Source organism: Tasmannia lanceolata, unplaced genomic scaffold (genome assembly GCF_043159265.1).
Source record: "Tasmannia lanceolata isolate RefF3 unplaced genomic scaffold, GAP_Taslan_0.1 ptg000013l, whole genome shotgun sequence".
Lineage (NCBI taxonomy): Eukaryota > Viridiplantae > Streptophyta > Magnoliopsida > Canellales > Winteraceae > Tasmannia > Tasmannia lanceolata.
Window position 1 is genome coordinate 20,403,376 of NW_027518690.1, and position 21,580 is coordinate 20,424,955.

The 21,580-nt window shown below is 39.1% G+C and overlaps 1 protein-coding gene across 3 annotated transcripts in view; it reads right to left on the bottom strand.

Annotated features, from left to right (window-relative positions):
- LOC143889937 (histone-lysine N-methyltransferase, H3 lysine-9 specific SUVH4-like) overlaps positions 1–21,580 on the bottom strand; it is an 81,285-nt gene that overhangs the window by 26,922 nt on the left and 32,783 nt on the right. For all 3 annotated transcript variants that reach the window (XR_013255000.1, XM_077394347.1, XM_077394345.1), the window contains one exon: positions 11,434–11,532. Coding sequence is in view for 2 of the 3 variants with exons in the window: in XM_077394347.1 (XP_077250462.1) it covers positions 11,434–11,532 (99 nt within the window). In the remaining variant the exon portion in view is untranslated. The remainder of the gene's footprint in view (positions 1–11,433; positions 11,533–21,580) is intronic.

Sequence of the window (21,580 nt, forward strand, 5' to 3'; positions counted from 1 at the left end):
GGATCTGATTTTTTGTGGACACCCTATCTATGTGAGGGCCTTAAAAATGAATGGTTTGGATCACCCAAATAATGTGGCCCCCACTATATTTTAAGCTAGTGTGTAGATAACTTATCTACACATATGTGTAGGAACCGTTCTCTCATATATATATATATATATATATAAAGAGAGAGAGACGATTGTCTGATAGATGCATTTCCCATATGTAGTTTGTGTGTGTGTAAACAAGAAGCGAGAGGTTGATAAAAGAGAAAATGCAGGAAGCGAAAAGCTCTAAAGAAAGTAATCAAAGAACAAGAGAGAAGCGTCAGTGAAAGACAACATTAAGCATGTAGAAAACCCCATTAGACTCAAACAAGAAGTACATAGGAAGAATCAGATTGTAGTAGGTTAGGGAGAAAGGGTTAATACAGTTAAGGATATAAATACAAAGAAAACTACAAGACAATCAGAATAATAAGTTTTAGGATTGTCATGTACAATTTGTTGAGAGAAGAGGGGTCCACATTTTTTGGGTGATCCAAACCATTCATTTGATAGGCCCTCACATAGATAGGGTGTGCCCAAAAAATCAGTTCCATAGGATCATCCCAACAGTTCAAACTGTGGAGGTGAAAATGGGCAAATTTATACCCACCCATTTTCACCTCCACAATTTGAAGGGTTGGGATGATCCTATGGAGCTGATATTTTGGGCACACTCTATCTATGCCATGGCCTATTCAATGAATGGTTTGGATCACCCCAAAATATGGGCCCACCGTGTTTCTTGCCGTCACCTCATATAAGCATATATGAGGGCCCACTCAGTCACTTTTCCCTATCTGTATGTATGCATGTATATACATACACACATACACACACACACACACACACACACACACACACACACACACACACACACACACACACACACACACATATATATATATATATATATATATATATATATATATATATATATATATCTATATCTATATTCAATATTTATCTTACACATCACTTTTTTTAACAAATGCACCCATTCAACCCACATATTTTCAATCCTACCCCGTCCTTATGCTTTTTAACAAAGGACCCATTAAAGTCACATAATTTCAATCTTACCCCCCTCCTTTATGGTTTTTTAATAAAAAAATCTATAGGGTGATCTTAACCATCCGATTTAAGAGGAATTATGGAAACCTCTATAGATTTGAGGGCTAGGATCAGCCTATGGAAATGATTTTTGGGGCACAACCTATTTATGTTGTGTTCCATCACATGGACAGTTTGGATCAACCTATGACGTGGTCCGTACAGTTCTTTATCGGCCCGTGCATCGCACGGGGTTTTTTACTAGTGTATATATATATATGAGAAATGTGTACAATGACAAAACTACCCTTAGCACATCTTCTAACACTCCCCCCCCCCCCAAAGCTGGAATGTATATATCATGCATTCTTAGCTAGTTGCAAATATCACTTAGCTTTGTTGTATTCAATGACTTGGTAAACACATCAGCTCGTTGATCTACGGATAGAGTGAATGTTGTGGATATCTAGCCCTTCCGCATCCTTTGACGGATGTAATAACAGTCTGCCTCGATGTGCTTGGTTCTCTCATGGAAAACTCGATTGGTAGCAATGTGGATAGCATCCTTAATGTCACAATCAAGGTTACCTGGAACGTTGTTCGTTCTGGTACACAGTATGGGAACAGGGTACAATTGTACCCCGATACGTGATACGATGAGGGTAGGTTAAGTTGGTTCGCTATATGAGGTCGTGGGTTGGTTTGGAGCACTAATCTGGGTCACTCTGATCCTCTCCCTCTCCCTAGTTTCATGTTATGCCAAGATATGCTAAAGCATTGTTAGGCCTTATCTTAAATATGACGTTAAAGCATATCAACTGGTGGCTACGGACAATTTTTGGGAAAGGTAATCAATCTCAGATAATAGATAGTTTTTGGGAAAGGTAATCGATCTTGGTAGCCAAATCATGAACCGGCTAACTACTCCTACTGCATATGACATATCTGGGCGAGTGATTGTGAGGGTATATAAGCTTTCCAACTAGCCATTTGTACTTGCCAGGGTCATCTAACAAGTCTCCCTCATCTGGAAACATCTTTGTAATCGGGTGTGTAATACCCTGTAAAAATAACAATTATTGTGCATAAAAACTATTCGCATGTTACTATTCTCCTCCGTTTTTCCTATAAATAGAGCAGCCAGGAAGAGAAAAGGAAGAAGAAGAAAGAGAAGAGAGGAAAAGAAGCAAAGAAAAAAAAGGGAGAAGACGGAAAAGGCTAGGAGAATCACTTCTCCCTGATCGTTGTCACCTTCAAGGTCAAGCATCTTCCAATTCCCACTTCTCAGGTTTGATAAGCCAGGTGATAGCTAGACTCGACTGGTATCTTTTTTCAATGAAAGTGATAGGAATATGATTATATGTTGTTTTATTCAGATATTTCTTATCTGTTTTACTTCGGATATTCATTGTTTACATTTGGGAAATAACAAATCATATTTGTTTCAAAATGATGAAATGTGTTTCATTCTGGAAAATGAAATGAAATGTTGGATTTCATATGCATGAAAAATTTGAACGGAAATGAGAAATGGAAGAAGTAAATGTGTGATAGTCTCTCTCGTGTGATGTGTTTGTACCTCTGAGCCGTCGACTTACCCAAAAGCGGAAGTGGGCCAAGTCCAAATAGGACAAAACGAGGTGAGACAGATCGTTACAGGAAACTTCAGAAATAGAAACACTTGGAAACTATTGAGCTTTAAATGGTTTGTTTTACTAGCTAGTTAAATTGTTTTTATAAAAAATCCTATTATTATTAGTTTTAAATTCATATTTTATTTTATACAAAATACTACATATTTTTATAGAACTGTCTCTTATTATTGATTTCAGCTACTTGTCGAAGCTTCTATATACCTGCTCTTCTAACCCACTTTTTCCAACAAGGATTTGAAAATTTGGATGCGGGAATATTTGACAATGAGGAACCTTAGTTATGAGAAGTGTGAAAACAACTTGAGGAAATACGGAAATGATGAACCTAGTCAATCTCCTAAGATGTAAAAAGGTTTTAAATATGTCATACTTGGGATTTTTTGTAAATTCAGGATCTACTTTAACCTTCCGCTGCATAATTATAGGAATAAATATGATTTGTAGCCCATAGCGATCCATACAGTAAAAATCCGGGTCGTTAAAGGGTGCATGGGAACAAAAGAGGGTTTCAAACACAGAGAACATGTCTCATCCAATAGATCTAGTACATCTTTCTTCTGCGAAAGGGAGATACCACTGTGAGAGTAAGCTACCTCAATTCCCAGAAAATATTCAGATGCTCAAGGCCTTTGCTAGAAATTTCTTTTTGCAAGAAGGCTTACAATTTCTGTATGACCACTGTGTTAGTTCTTGTAATGATAATGTCATCCACAGACTATGAGAAGGACATACCAGCATCAGATTGATGACTAAAAACTGAGTGGTCAACTGCTCATTGCTTCAAGCCAAATCTCATAATAGCATCATTGAATCTCCCAAACCATGCTCTAGGAGATTGTTTGAGAGCATATAACAATTTGCGAAGTCGGCAAACTGAGGAGGACAACTCCCCCTAATCAACATACCTAGGAGGTTGCTCCATGTAAACCTCCTCAGTCAGATCTCCATGCAGAAAGACATTCTTGACATCAAGCTGATATAAGGGCCAAGTCGGCAAACTGAGGTCTCACCTGAGCAAAATATGCAAGAGGTTGCTACATGTAAACCTCCTCTGTGAGGTCTCCATGCAGAAACATATTCTGGACATCAACTTCATATAATGGGGCCACCCTCGGTTGACAGCTAGGGAAATCAACACCCTAACCAAGGGAATTTTGGCAATCGGGGAAAATGTCTTAGTGTAGTTAACCCGAAATGGCTATGTATATCCTTTGGTATAGCCTTAAGGCGCTCAATTGTCCCATCTGGCAAATATTTCATGGCAAAGATCCAACGATAGCCTACGGGCTGAGCACCATAAGGTAGAGGGACCAAATCCCAAGTATGATTGGCCTGAAGAGCGGCCATCTCAAGATCCATAGTACCATGCCAACTTGGATGAGCAAGGGTCTCTAACACAAACTGCGGCAAAGATAAAAAAGAGAAGGAAGACACAAAGCTACGAAACAGAGGGGTGAGATGATCATAAGACGCAACAGAAGAAACGGGATGTGCAGTGGTACAGGAATGAGTACATGAAGCAATAGGAGAATTTCTAAGAACATCAGGAGAGGGAAGAATAGGTACCTAAGAGGGAGGAGTCGGTATCTCTAGCTAAAAAGACAATGCCTCAGGCGGAGGGTGATGGACATCTGGCCTCGAAAGCTGTTGATAGACCTTCGTAAGAGCTGGAGGAAGGGCCAAAGTCACCTGTAATTGTGTGGAAGTGGACTAAACAAGGTCAAGTAGAACACGAAGAGGAAAAGGGACCTACGAGTCTGGCTCAACTTTACTACTCTCAGAGGGAGTAATAAAGATGGAGACGGACTCAAACAAGGTGGCATTGGCGGAAAGAAAGAGCCTACATAACTTAGGACTTTAACATCGATAAGCCTTCAAAGTACGAGAGTAGCCTAGACAGACACATCGCTCCGCCCTAGGATCCAATTTATCCAGGCTAGGAGAGAGGTTGTGAACAAAATAAACACAACCAAAAACCTGTGCAGCGATAGGAAATGGATCACGCTCGAGATGTAGGACCGAGAAAGGGGATTTACCATCTTAAACAGAGGACTAAAGTCGATTAGCCAAGAAATAGGAGGTAAGGATGGCATCGCTCCAATAAGTTTTACTAACCCGCATTTGAATTAGAAGAGTGTGGGCCATATCAAGTAAATACTGCAATTTCCGCTCGGGTACACCATTTTGTTGAGAGGTGTATGCAAAAGAGGATTGATGCACGATGCCATGAACAGATAAGAACTCCTGAAAACCATTAGATACAGAAAAGTAATCCCTACCATTATTAGTGCACAAACATTTAAAAGTTCAATCATGTTGATTACTAATTTAGCCATGAAAGGCACAAAAAGCAGCAAGGACCTTAGAGTGGTCTTTAAGGAGGAATAACCATGTCATAGGTGAGAAATCAACCACAAAAATGAGAAAATATACATATCCAAAAAAGAGACATGGTCCTTGGAGGACCCCATACCATGAAAGGCACAAAAAGCAGCAAGGAGCTTAGCGTGGTCTTTAAGGAGGAATAACCATGTCATAGGTGAGAAATCATCAACAAAAATGAGAAAATATATATATCCAAAAAAGAGACATGGTCCTTGGAGGACCCCATACATCTGAATGTACCAAATCAAAAGGACTCGAGACCCGTCTAACAACTCTAGATGGAAAGGACACACGATGGTGCTTTCCAAGTTCACAAGACTCGCACTGAAAGGATTGAAACAAGCTAGAAACAATGGATGTCTGCTGAAGTCAATGAATGAAGGGATGGACAAGGCGACAATGCCACTAATAAGCATCGAAGGAACTATGCAAAATGGCACGGGGCGGGGGGCTAAAGTCAAGACAATGAATTCGATCCACCTCATGACCCGAACCAATTGTCGTCCCAGTCAAGAGATTTTGAAAGACACAATAAGAAGAACAAAAGAGACAGAGCATTTAAGAGTTTTGGTAAGTTGGCTAACAGAAAGAAAATTTAAAGGAGACTTAGGCACTCAAAGAAATGATGAAAAAGTAAGTTCTGAATGGCGAGAAATAACAATAGAAGCTGGGAGCGAATGCGGGGTGGGGAGGCCTGGGGGTCTAGAAGAGTCTAAGATTGGGAGCGTTAATGTAATATTTTCATCAGGTCTTCCAAAATTTAAGTACATAACAAATAGTTATTTTTAACTATCTTCATATAAATCTTTCAAAATTTGAGTACATAAAAAAGTAGTATTTCTATCCCTCTTCATTTTCATGCCCTCTTTCCTCATGTCTTTTGAAGATTTGCCTCTGTACTTACTCCAATAAAGTACTTTAAACAGTTGGAGGAATTTGATGCAAGTAAATTGGTGAGGGGTATAATACAGTATTAGAAGTGGGTTGGGAGAACCATGGGAGCGAATTCCATCTCTTCGGGATAGCGCTTCCTGGAAGCTCCTTCCTAAGGAGCACCAAATTGCGGTTCCGAGTCAGGTGTAGCCCCTGAGGGAAGATTCCTGCTTCTAAGGAAATAACACCTATACCAAAAATGGGAGCAGTGGTCTCATCGGTGAGAGTATTAGAGTGAGATGCAGAATGAAAGGGCCGAAATCAATCAAGGAAAGCAGAATGACCTGTTATGTGGTTTGAGGCCCTTGAATCAATAATCCAGGAGCTAGAGGTAGTAAGTAGAGAGGCAGGTGAACTACCTTGTTGGGCAAAGGTCGCAGGCGCAAAAGCTCATCATAGTCGGCCCTGGAGCAAGGATAGAGCCACCAGGTGTTGCTTGGCTGGCGGAGGAAGATATAGAGACATCTGGAAGGATGGCAGACATTATGTGAACAGAACAGAGGGACGGAGCTCCGGATGAAAGGCGTAGCAAGTATCCACAGTATGCCCCGCCAACTGACAATGAGTGAAATAAGGGCACCCACGCCCACCAGTACCACAGCCGCCTGCAGTATCACGGACACCACCACGGCTCGACGACTCCGAGTGCGGCCAAAGCTACCATCGTCTCGGCCAAAATGGTCGCCACCAACATATGCGGCAAGCGCAGAACCGTCGACAAACTGGTCATGAGAGGAACCACTAGGGATGGAATGAAACCAGAGCCAATAATCTACTGCCTGAGGCAAAGAAAGTCAGGGCCCAAGGCGTTAAGAAGACAAAGAACAAGGAGCTCCTGCTGACGTTTGGCAAGATTTGTCGAATCAGCGGTGAAGGGCATAAATATGTCCAACTGCTGACAAAGGAAGACATAGTGATTGTAGAAGCCAGCTAGAGGCGTATCTAAGGGTGTCAATTTTGGCTCGGGCTCGGAAGCTCGCTCGAGCTCGGCTCGAAAAAAGCTCGGCTCGAATCCTTAACGAGCCGAGCCGAGCCCGAGTTAGGCCAGGCTCGGCTCGTTAAGGCTAGTTAAGAATTTAATATATTTAAATATATATATTATATATTAATATATACATTAAAAGGGTTGTCCATGGAGTGAAAGGGGGGGCAAAATATGTCACTTCCTTTTTGGAACCCCATTTGTTACTAGGACCACCCCCCATAGTGTAAAAAAAGTAGTCAAATTACACTAGTAGGGCTGTCCAGGGAAGGTGAGGGGTGTGAACATAATATAACCCGAGCTCGGTAAGGCTCGCGAGCCGCTCGCGAGCCTGGCCGAGCCGAGCCGAGCCCGAGCCTGGTTCGAGCCCGAGCCGAGCCTGGCCAAGCTCGGCTCGGCTCGTTTACACCCCTAGGCGTATCGTTGTGCTGGAGGCGCATCCAAGCGGAACAGATATCGCAAATACGAGTGAGGTTATCAAACCCAGAATAGAGAACAGCTGCATATTCCCATATCTCCTTGGATGTCTTGAGGGACATTATCGTGCCAACAACATGAGGAGACATGCTCAGCCAAAGGAGATTACGAATGAGGGCATCATTCTGCCTCCATCAAGCATAGGAGTGATCCGTGGAAGAGAGGGGATCGCGCTCATTGAAATCAACCTCACCACAAGCTAGGAGGAAGGTCTCAACGTTCATTCGCCAATTGAGATAGTTTGACCCGTCGAGTTTTTCCAAAGACATTGGTGTGTAAGAGGTCTCCACATAAGGTGAATAATTTGAAGGAGCCAAAGGTGGAGTAGTGCTGACAGCAGGATACGGCTGACAAGAGGATCCATGAGGAAAGAAATAGAGAGAAACTCTCAACCACAACAATGTTAGATAAAGAATAGATAAGCGAAAAATCACACGACGGGCCCAACGACGATACCGCAACTCCAATGTAGAGACATAGTAGAAATAGACATAGTATCACTAGCCAGAACGAGAATCAAAGCTAGTAGAGGAAATCCCAGCCGCGAAGAAGGAAGTAATATATATCGAGGATGACTTAGGTCATGACTAAGAGGAGTGGAGTGAACGAAAGGAGCGCTAGTATTTCTTAAATGGGATGGTGATAAAAAAAAGTATGAAAATAGTGGGATATGGGGTATTTGGATGGGAAAGTGGTAGGATGGAGAGGAAACTTCTAGTGACAGTGGTTATGGGAGGGGGTTGTGGAGGTCGTCGGGTGTGGGAGTTAGGAGAGGATATGGCGTTGGTAGAGGGAGGGTTACGACGAAGGTAGAGATGAGAGGGAGGGTCGTGGAGGGGTGGAGCTCGTCGGGGGAAACAGTTTGGTGAGGCGGGGGTTACGGCGTTGGGAGAGGGAGAGAGAAAAGCGTTCCTGCGCAGTTACGCTCCCTGCGCTTTAGTGGTTTATAAAGCCTCCCATTCGTCACTCCGTGTGGACCAGCTATACGTTTCAAAGGGGGACCCGCTATACGAACCAATAGGAAATCTTATTAACCACTAAAGAGCAGGGATCATAACTGCGCTGCACGCAGGAACGCTTTTCTCTATACACACACACACACACACACACACACACATATGAGAAAAGTGTACGATGACAAAACTACCATTAGTATATCTTATAACATATTTAGGGAAATGTTATCAGCACCACTGTATTTTGATGAGGGCACTCCTCGCTTTATTAAAAGTACACTATGGCCGGCACCATAGGATGATCCAAACCGTCCATTAGATGGGCCACAACTTAAATAGATTGTGCCCCAAAAATCATTTCCATAGGTTGATCCTAACCCTCCGATCTACTGAGGGTTAGGATCAACCCTCTAACGTTCAAATCGGAGGGTTATGATCAACCTATGGAAATGATTTTTGGGGCACAACCTATTTAGGTTGTGGCCCATCTAATGGACGGTTTGGATCATCCTATGGTACCGGCCATACCGTACTTTTAATAAAGTGAGAAGTGCCCTCATCAAAATATAGTAGTGCTGATAACATTTCCCCATATTTAATGTTTAAGTTTTTCAAAAAAGATCATAATTCATTTGAAACTTAAGATGCGTTTTCAATTTTTAAATGCACTCGTTTTTTTAAATACGATGCTTCGGCATTATAAAAAGAAAGAAAATATTCTTTTAGGAAGAAATAATTGCCTAAGTAGCAAAGCGTATTCTTAATTAAGAGAAAACGTGTAGAAAGCGTCTGGGAAGCGCGCTTGCCCTAAATTTGGCAAGCGAGAAGAACTTAGCTTCCGAAGTGAGTTTCCGACAAAACAAGCTTCCCATCCATGTAGGGAGTTTTCAGTAACTATGTTACAACCTACAACGGTACTAAATTACAATTCTGACATACTATTATAATCTAGTGCACTCACCAGCAAGTTGGTCAAGGCTGTCTTGTATGCTTGCATAGATAGCCTCCGCTTCAAGAATTTGTCTTTCATTGATCATGGCTTTTGCATAAATATCCACAATTTGATTGTTTGAACGCATGAACCTTCTGTTTTTTTAATCTTCAAACTATTCTCAAATGAAATGATGAGTCGCTAAAATCTGTTGTATTCAACCGAGAACAACCGATTGGATTGGATGAGATGGGCAACACACTTTGGTTGTCACAATATGGGACAGTAGGTCATAATGGTTGTCTTATTGCCACATATACATGCCTTATCCATGTAATCTCAGCTGTAACACCTTCAATTACCATGTATTTCGCTTTCGCACTGGATCTTGATATTTGTCTATTTTTTACTATTCTAGTATTCAGCCTCCTTGTGGTTGGACCTCCTTCCCAATCCAACACCTTCAATCACCATGTATTTCGCTTTCGCACTGGATCTTGATATGTTCGTCTATTTTTAACTATTCTAGTATTCAGCCTCCTTGTGGTTGGACCGCCTTCCCAATCCGCATCAAGGAATGCAATTATGAGCAATGGGTTGGTGACATTTAGACTAGTTTTCTTATAGACAAATCAGTTGAAAGTTCGCGTGATACATTGTAAATTCACTCACAACCTCCATAAAGCGGGATCTTCCTTCGTTTTGGGTGGCATTCCCACCCATCCATACCAGATTCTCGGTCCGTCTACACAGGACGAGGCGAGCTAACTTCCTTTCATCCTGGAAGGGAGGGATAAGCATTGATATATGACCCCTTGCCCATATGTCAGATATTGTAGGGAACCTACAATGGTCCGATAATTTAACCATCCGGGAGTGGCCATAGGTTTCACACCACTCATTTTCAATCTTTTAGAAACATAAATTGCATACTTGTGTGGCCCAAAGTAACTGATATTGCTCCTTACAACACCAGATCCTAGGAAATACTGAAGCTTTCAAAATTTTATCTTGAATGGATGGAACCAAAGTTGTTCGCTATCTCCCAACTTTTTGTTCAGAGCAACTGGTGTGGCTATAGGCTCGAGACAACTCATTTTCAATCTTTTAATAATATAAATGGCACATAAGCATTGCCCAATAAATAAGTAACAGTTTCTCCATACAATATCAATTCCTGGCTAATATCTAAGCTTTCCAAAGTTCTTATCCTGAATCACAGAAAGCAAGATAGTTTGATATCACACAATTTATCAGCCAAACTTCTTGCGCGTACAATGAAATCTACATAAAGTAATAAACTGGTGTTCCAATTTACTTGAATTTTACATAGTGACAAACCAATTTGACATTCCTAACGCCGCACTTTATATAGTATTTAAACATTGCAGGCATAAAAAAACAATTGAGTAAAATAAAATTAATTTGCAATTTACTTCAATGTTGCCAAACAACCCTATAACACAATTTTCTAAAATTGTAAATTACATGGACACAACACATGGCTTTTGCAGTTTTTAGTAATGGCAAATTTACATAAATTTAGAAAAAAAAATACACTACTAAGTAATTCGTGCAGATAAAAGTGGAAAAAGATCCATGGTGTGTGCACAATGTACTTGTCTTGTTTAAGTCTATAACTTGTTTATGAGAATGCAACATAACCAAACATGTTCTTCATATTTAATACATTAAATTCTTCAAATTATTCTTGGAGTTTTTATTATTAACAAAAATAACTGTACCCCTATCACATTTGCCTTGCCTAATAATGGGATGGTCTTTGAATTGGGCACTTCAAGCGAACATCACACTAGGAACAATGTCCATATTTTATGAACGCTACAATAACAAAGAGAATTGAAATCATAAAAGATGGAAGCATAGAGCTACCAATAAAATCTTATGATGCTATAAGATCATCAATTTTAGGAAAAAGGGGTGATCATCAAGAAAAAGGTCAAAATACATGGAAAGAATCAAGAAATAGTTGACAGCAAAGAAGCTAATTCATTATAATAAGTCCTATGCGACCTGGTCAGTGGTCAAAGCAGGCTGCCCTTCAAGCCGCCTCAATCGATACTTATAGACAGTATATCCAGATACACCTTTCTCGGCCCAATAATGAATCACCTACATACACAGAATAAAACACTGTAACACCAACCTTTCGTTCTAAAGAGTGCAAGTAACAGGAGAATTGCAGAAACTTTAAAAAAAATCTGGTACCATGCAAGTATGAGTATGGGTACAGACTACATCTAAATTTTATTTAAAAATAAATAAAATTCTCAACCAGAGCACAAGAAATTTCTAAATTTATTTTTTTCAAAATGCCAATTATTTACAAATTTAACTACCAAGAGTAACAAAAAATACATTAACTTATAGACTATTAAAGGGAACACCACGTAATCTCATATCTAAATCAATTCATCCATTTTTATTTGTAAGTCCCAAACATACGCAAATGACAGCGATTATAAAAGCATAAATTTAAAGCCTTGAAACGTGATTAATAGTGATAGAAAGATCAGATACTAATTAGAAAGTTTAACATAAGTGCCATTGTTTGTTTATTATTCCACACATAAGGAGACAAATGCACACTCATTTAGATCAGAATAAAAAATTAATCAAAAATGTAGACCTCTAGATTCTACTTGGGAGCAAGGTTTTAAATTTTGTCCGAAATCTGAAATTTCGGAAATCCGAAATTGTCGAAACGTACATTATTTCGGTCGAAATCTCGCAAATTTCGGTAATTTCGCCGAAATTTGAGGGAAAATATTATTTTTTAATCCTTAACCAAATTTCAGCAGAAAATTTGGCCCAAAATTTCGAAATTTCGACCCCTTTTACCAAAATTTCGGTATTTCAGCTAAAATTTCAGTTTCGGTGGGGACCGAAATATACCCCGAAACCGAAATTTAAAACTTTGCTTGGGAGTGATGGACTGCATGCAAGTAAAGATAAATCCCAGAATAAAAATTCTACAACCAATTCCTAAACAACTAGGGTCAGAATGTAAAAAGAAAAAAAACACACACCATGATCTCATATAGAAAAACCATTATGCCAATAGCACAGAAGTGTAAAAATCAAAGGAAGTTCTTTCAAGTTCCAAGCCACCCTTAAATAGCATGTAGTGTTATCTTTGAGCTGAAGTATAAATATCCAACAAAGAGTATGTTAATGAAAAAAAAAAAAGGGAAAGCACCTGGCAGAGGCAACCCAAGTCAATGGAAATTAAGTACTGAAGATGAGGAGAGAAGAAAGATGGGGAGAGAATGGACTTTGTGGGGTTGCAGGTCTAGTCTAATCCCACGAAGCCAATAAAACCTCTTTAAATATATACACAGATATTATATGACAAACACACACACACACACACACACACACACACACACACACACATGGGGGAATGTAAAAGCAATTTTTGCAAAACAGAATTTTGCGGCTCATTTTTGGGGAGAGAACAACCACCTTGTAGCAGAATTTGTCTTATTCAATGATTCATTCAAGAGAGAAAGTGAAATAAGTATATATATATGAGCCGCAAGAATGTATGTATATATGTGTGCGTGCGTGTGTATGTGTGTGTATGCATGCATGTATGTGTGTATGTATAAAAGTGTGTGTGCGCGCATGCGTGTGTGTAGGTGGCAGTTCTCTCTTGAAAAAATGAGCTGCAAAACCGTTGTTTGCAAAATTGCCTAGGCACTCCCATATATGGTCAAATAAGAAAATTACAAGAATGCCATTATAACCATTTTTATGATGGACGCATCCCAATTTCCCAACTACATGAATAACAAATATAAAAACTGCTGTATCTCCTAACAGTCCCCGTCAAGCTAGGGCAAGGATATCAACCATTCCTACCTTGGAACAACAAAGCTGAAACTTATCATGGCCAACTACTTTGGCAAAGATGGGTGATATGTACTAAATGACGTATTACACATATAGAGTGGAAATCTTCTTAGTCGAGATTTTTTTCTCAAATAAAGTGAAAATGACTTCAATATGTTCACTCGTCTCGTGAAATATTGAATTTCTCATGGTATGAGTTGTCGAATGGTACTCACAATACACCATCAATTCCCCAACTTTACAACCCATCTCAAATTAAAGAGTTTCAGCCACATTAACTCACTAGTACTGTTAGTCATCACCATGTACTTGCCCTCTACATTAGATCTGGCAATGACACTTATTTTCTCACGTTACAAAGTTTCCTCCAATGAAGGTGCAACATCTAGCAGACCTATCAAAAGGAGACATTACCCCATCAACATCAAAATTAACTCAAAACACAAAAGTGACTTTTGAGCTTAAAAATAATCCTTTTACTTGGAGCCTATAATATGTGGATGCGGACACAAGTGTCGCGCATAGACACGGACACGGCAAACTCCCAAAAGTCAGAAACAGTGACACAGCTACAATAGAAAGTGCATATAATCATGATTTGTAGACACGGATTCGTGTGCCGAGTTTCAACACAAATGCGGCGTTTCTTAAATGGCAACCCTAGGAAATCTAGAAATAGTGTCACATTCATACAGATACATACATATGAAGTTACTGACACTTCAGGCAGGAAATTTAAAAGTGTCTAAAGGAATGACGACACATGTGGACATGGGTGTCGTGTCGGACACGACACGTGTGCCGGCACCAAATTCAAAAGGTCGGCTAAATCATAGCTTGGGGAACTTTCTAGATACTTAAAGATGCGCCTAATTGCTAGGCAAATGGGGAACTTTGTCTGAGTGCATGAATTAACTTACTAATTGCAAAATTAATACCATGACAAAGATGGTAAACAACGTTGAACTACCCAAACCATGCATGAGGATACTGCTTTAAACCATAAATTGATTTCTCCGACCTACAGACCCTATCCAACTCCCCATGAGAATCAAACCCAGGCGATTGACCATATACACTTCCTCATGTAGGTCACCATTTAGGAAAGATTAATATGAAGTTGCCAAAAAAGGTCAATCCATCTCAGTAATAATAGATATAACCACACCCCTCAGAAAACAAACCTAGCTGTTCCGTAGCCACTTCCGCTTCTATGTCGCCATTTAGGAAAGATTAACATAAATTTGCCACAATGGCATATCCATATTACCAAAAATAGATATGACCACACAAACTAAGTTTAGCAATAAGGGCGAAAGTCCAATGCAATGGATAGACCTATCTACAAATAGCCTATATCTTTTAGCAAATAGCCTAGCTTTTAGAATCACAAACTCACCATATGGGAGACATTTGATTGTATAGACCTTTCTACAAACGACACCACATTTTCCAATTGGTAAATCAATAAGTTCCAATGCATTGTTTCGTATGAAACCAATCATCTCCTCATCAAAGTGTTTTTCCATCTATCATGAGAAAGGGATTCCTAAGGCAACTTGGGCAAATATATGGAAGAAAGAGACAATGCAAAATGATCCTAAGAAGGAGACTTACTATCAAAGAAAGCATATTAAGCAATCAGATACGGCACACAAGCGTGTTTCCATTTGAAAAAACCAACTAGAGATCAGAATCAGAATGCGGAATCCCATTTTCCCAATCTCTCGAGATTTTTGCTACACGATTCAGAGGAGAGTGGTGAGAGAACATTGGAGGATGATAGGCGGAGGTGGGAGAGTGAGAGGGAAATAAAGGGTTTAGTGTGGTGTGGTGGGAAAGAGGGCACCACCGACGCTAATTCTTGCATAATGGAGGGAAGGACGAGAGAGAGAGAGAGAGAGGTGTTACATTCTAGCTAGAATCACATTTCCCCAATTTTGGCAGAAAATACGAGCGGGAGGGTTCACCGTCCCCTTAACTGACATGAAATCCCCCTCAACCGACAAGGGAATTTGGGTTTTTTCGAAAGAACCTGTCATTTTCCAACCAAACACTCGGTCAAGAAGGTATGGTAAGAAAATGATGTCATTTCCCCATGGAATGGACCCCTTACCCTGCATCCAAACATTGTTCCAAATTTCCACCATAATCGACATGAATCAACCGAAATGTTTATATTTCATCTTCACCAAAATGATGTTTCATCTTCACCAAAATGATACAAAAATAAAACGATACCATAACCCAAATCGTAAGTGCACTAGTAGTATACTATATTAGTACGTGTTACATAATTATTTTATAATGGATTATATGAGAAAAGTGGTGTATGTCTACGTATAAATATTTATCTCAACTCAACTCGACTCAACAAAGCCTTTGTCCCAAACTAGTTGGGGTCGGCTAAATGAATCCTTTAGAAAAATTTCATGAAGAAGATGAAAGGAATCTACCCGGCTCTGATCATGGCTCTAGCTGTGTTCTTCTACGTGGATCATTTTCTTCCATTCTATCCTATCCAAGGTCATGTTCTCTGTTATGTTTCTAGCTATCAAGTCTTTCCTCACTGTTTCTACCCAAGTTGTTTTCAGTTTGCCCCTACCTCTTTTTACTCCATCAATTTGGCACAAGTCGCCTCTTCTCACTGGAGTATCCAAAGGCCTACGTTGGATATGTCTAAACCATCTTAAGTGGTTCTCTCTCATCTTCTCCTCAATTGATGCCATCCCCACCTTTTTACGAACGTCTTCATTTTTTATTCTATCTAACCTTGTGTGGCCGCACATCCATCTAAGCATTCGCATCTCCGCTACACTCATCTTATGCACATGTTGCTTCTTGGTGGCCCAACATTCTAAGCCGTACATCAAGGTTGGTCTCACAGTTGTCTTATAAAACTTTCCCTTCAACTTGGTAGGGATTTTACGGTCGCACAAAACTCCTGAGGCAAGCTTCCACTTCAACCAACTTGCTCTTATTCTATGGTTAACATCCTCTTCAATCTCTCCTTCCTTATGTAGAATTGAACCAAGATAGCGAAAGATATCCCTCTTAGGTACATCCTGTCCAGTCATATTTACTACATCTAAGTATTAATATTTAAATGAATTAAAAATTACATAGGAAATTTGGCATGTATTGAATTATCAGAGAGCGCATGTCACTAGGTCTTTGATGTTATAAACCGTTATGGATGCTTATCTTTTCTATGATAGTTTCTAGTGTGTAGTTATCATTAGTGTAACATTTCCTGAAGTTTCGTCTTAAGATTCTATCATTTGCACATGTTTCCAAGATTTTACAAGATTTCCATCCAAATTACTAATCGAAACTGTAGCCGAAATTTAAAACTTTGCATCCAAATGGAATCTTGGGGGTTGCTCATGGGAAATAAATCCACAAGGTAACGAACAAGAGGACAAGGAGTAGCTACCATAAAGTAACAAGAAGAAAATAGACAAGTTACTACATAAGAATCACAAGGAAAATCAGTTCTAAGTTTAGATGCTACCACAAAAAATGGAATATTCTGAAGGAGAGTAACATCATCAATACACACAAACATCCTCTAAAGACTACATGATAACAATGGATCCCAATCTGAGTTCGAGAGTATCCCCCAAAAAACACATGTAATATTATGAGTCCAGCTTATTAACAATTGCACCCAAAGAGTTTGACAGACACAACCAACCACACTATGAATAATAGAAAATGAGACACCATCATGTAAGAGAATGGAATGAGGACATTTGTCTTCCAAGATAATTTCGGAACTCTTGGGGTAAGTATTCCTTACCATTATCAGAACATAGCACAGAAACGTTTCTACCAAATTGATTCGAATTTCTTTATTAAACAAATTAAATATGGAAAAGATTACATATCTTTGATCACATATGACCATGATATTCTTTTAAAAATAACAACAAATATCACGAAGTTTCTATGGCTAGACTAGCAATCTATTCTAGCAACACCGCTAACTTCAAAAGGAATTATAGAAAAAAATTGCCTCGCTTTCATCATTTCAAGAAAAAAATTTGACAATGTGATCATTGGAGAACGCACAAGCTTCAACACTCTAAATTTGACATGAAATGTAAAGCACAAACTTCAAACTACTCAAAGGAGAGTGAACAAGATGATATATCAAGAGATGTTGGGAGGAAGGCGGGTGTAGAGAGACGCTCCTGGACCGATATGGATACTGGGACCAATATTAATAAAAATACTAAGAATGGAATTAATGATTATGAGATAATTGATAAGAAAGATCTTTTTTATTTCACAATTCATCAAGTCCAGGTATCAATATCGATATTTTTTCTAAGAGAAAAATTGAGAATTCTCCACTCAAAATATTTTCTATCCGGATTTTTACCAAGTCAGCAACCCACATAATAGACGTTGCAGGAGTTATGGCTGCTACGATTATCCTCTTTGGTTACATTCCTAAAAGATTGGCATCAAAAGGAAATAAGAAATGAAGAACTGAAGACGCCATAAGGGAATAGATCAGACAAATAGTACCAATACCAAACACAGTGGATAAAGAAGACCAAGAAGTCAAAAAGAAGGGATGATTCACTAATCCTATGGTTAGAGGCTTCTAAATCAATGACTTTGGAAGATGACCTTTGTGATCGAAAAAATAAAAAGAAAAAGAAACATAGTTACATAAGCCGGTCGTAGTAGCATTTGATGGGGATGGATGGCTTGTGGATTGTGCTAGCAAATGTACAATGACAGGAAAGAAGATGCAAAAAAATAGCGATATACAATATTCGTAGCGTGATTTGCTAGATTTGCACTGAGATGGGAAGTGTACCAAACACTTGTTCTTTTAAAACAACCATGGATGAAGCATAGCCCCAAAACGACAACAAGTGTACAACCTATCCTAACGTATTAAAGGACATATCCATTGAATGCTGACCATTTGTCAACTCTCTCTTCAACTGACCATTGAATGGTTGGGATCACTTGATTTGTATGATCTATGGACTAGGAACCATCAATGAGATGCAGCGTCTTCCTTATGGTCAAGATTGTCACGCCCCAAACCGAGTTCCGGTCTAAGCACATCACAGCGCCACATATTCCTCAACCACGAATATGTAAGGCATTCACACTGGAACCATGCAAATAAACAGAGCCACTAAAACAAATAACTAATTAATTAACTATCATTAAATGTCAGAGTAATCATTGCGGAAAGTAAAATCTCTAGTCCAATGGACTACATCAATTTAAACCAAATTAAATAACTAGATGTTCATTCCAACTAACTACTGTCTGAATAACTGAAAATAATAAGTCCTAAACGGTCTCCCTTGCTCACTCCTAAGCCCGCGAAATCAAGCATCTACCGTTCTCCTACTGTAACATAGAATGCGTGGAATGAGCTAATGCCCAGTGAAATAAACATGTCTACACTAATAACATAATACCAATTGATAAAAACAAAGTAATTAGCAATATATGTAAAATCTGTAACTCGCATAGCAATCTAGCTAGCAAAACTGTATGACTGGCATAAACATGCATAACTGTATATGTAACTGTAACTGTGCCTGATGCCTAGTGTAGTGAGACTAGTACTGCTAGACTACGTAGCCAACGGAACCTGCCTACTACTCGTAGGAAACCGAATCTCAACGATCTCATACGGGATTACACCCCCGAAATACTGCGTAGGGTGGTACTGCGGCTTGATTCGTGACTTTCCTTCGACGACCTAGAAAAAGTCTCATACACTAGTAATCATGCAAAACACATCGTCTCAAAGGACATTAACTGTTGCATCCTCACTTGGACAACACCATGTCCTGATGCAAAACTATGACTATAAAGTTCAACTGGCACATACGTGCATATGTTGATCCGAACTAGGAGTCAATACCATACTATGAATATTGACCCTCGTGTACACCAACACAGTCAGTATCAATCAATAACATGCACACTTGCATAAGAAATCATATTCAATATTATAATAACTGTGGTAGAACAAGTCTACTCACCTGTGGTACTTATTTGATTTGTCTCCCACGAACAAGATCTTCAAATCACTGTTTAGTATCACCTACAGTTCATATTAACCCTTAATTTATACCTTGGATCAATATTTATGCTCTCCGGGGCAGATCAGTGCCCTCAAAACTTATTGGAAAAACCTCCAAAAATCAACCCTTCCTGGTGTGTTCAGGCGTCTGAACCGAGCGTCCAAGCCACCCCCTCGGGCACCTCTGAGATTTTACTCCGCACGGATACCTCCAGGGTATTCGTATTCGGGCACCCGACCCTTGCCCTTCGAGCATCTGAAAAACCTTCGGGCGCCTCTTTCAGGCATCGAACCTCGCGATTTGGGTTTTTCTTAAAACTTGCGAGAACACACGTTTTTCTTAAATTTTTCTATACGGAAAACCATCTTTCTTCTTCCTTTAAACATATTAAACGTCTTAATAAGTTATTTATCAATCTCCTCAATTGATTAGGGTATCTAACGCGAAAGAGTGCAAAGATCTTCGGGAAAAACCAAATTTTCCTCAACCCAAATCAATGGTTCTTCGATCGAAGAACACAAGGCTTGATTTAATCAATATAGATACGCTTTAACTTTTATTTTCAAGAGATCTAAATCTCTGAAGATAGTAGAATAAATAATAATTATATTTACATACCTCATTAGGAGATGGATTTCTAAGCTTTTTCTTCGTTCTCCTCTCCCAAAGTTCCACACCAATTCTCTTAAGGGTTTAAGGTTCCAAAAAATTGTAGCCTTAAGAGTTTATTTATAGACTCTTGCTTTCAATAGTCCTAATTTAACAGGCTTTTGGAAACCCTAACTCATCCAAATTGGAAAACTAGCTTGTTTCTAGTTTATTTTAATTAAATACATAAAATTATTTTTGAGACAAAAATACCCCCTCCAAAAACGTCCAACGTTTTGGGGTATTTCAAAGATCATGCGACCATGTCCCATCTCGACTCCGAACCTCACGAATTGGGTTTTTCTTAAAACCCGTGAGAACACAAGTTTTGCTTAAATTTTTCTATCCGAAAATCCATCTTTCTTCTTCCTTTAAACATATTAAACGTCTTAATAAGTTATTTATCTAATATTAAAAAAATAAATAAATAAATAAGTTATTTATCAATCTCCTCAATTGATTAGGGTATCTAACGCGAAAGAGTGCGAAGATCTCTGGCAAAAACCAATTTTCCTCAACCCAAATCAATGGTTCTTCGATCGAAGAACACAAGGCTTGATTTAATCAATATAGATACTCTTTAACTTTTATTTTCAAGAGATCTAAATCTCTGAAGATGGTAGAATAAATAATAATTATATTTACATACCTCTTTAGGAGATGGATTTCCAAGCTTTTTCTTCGTTCTCCTCTCCCAAAGTTCCACACAAATTCTCTTTCGGCTACAGGTTTTTGCACAGTTCCGATTTCCGAAAACTTATAGCCTTAAGAGTTTATTTATAGACTCTTGCTTTCAAGAGTCCTAATTTAACAGGCTTCTGGAAACCCTAACTCATTCAAATTGGGAAACTAGCTTGTTTCTAGTTTATTTTAATTAAATAAATAAAATTACTTTTGAGACGAAAATACCCCCTCCAAAAACGTCCAACGTTTTGGGGTATTTCAAAGATCATGCGACCATGTGCCATGTCGACCTAATTAACCCCACCACAGAAGAAATGAAAAATGTCAACACTAGATACTCTTGAAACATAGAAGAAACAAACAAACTGGAGGCAAAATTGGCTAAAAATACTTTTGTCCTCTCCGGGCAATAAGGATCAACCATAGTTTTAAAACTCCCCCACATCCGAGTCAACTCCACCGAGTCGACTTCCATTTAGCTTGAACGCATTCCGCATTGCGCCACATCCGCATTCTGCGTTTTGCCCTACAGATTCAATAAAAATTCCTTTAACTCTCACGAATTATGACAGTGTCAATCGAGTACTCAGACGCATCAAGCCATCAACCGAGTACTCGACCGCATCATACTGAGTCTACTAGGATTTTCTTCGGCTACTTTCCGCACCATATCTGCATTTTTAAACACTGGGATCAACTACCGACATGACCACCATGCATACCTCAAAAACTTCCAAACCACAATCCCATCTTAAATAGTACCAATTCATTCTCCAAAATGAAGTTAAATGTATATTCCAAGTAAGAAAGCACAACTAAGGCATTTCAACCACATTGTTCTATGAAATATACAAGTTATTTTTCATGTTAGCAACAATCAAAGTGATCCCTAGATTATCAAA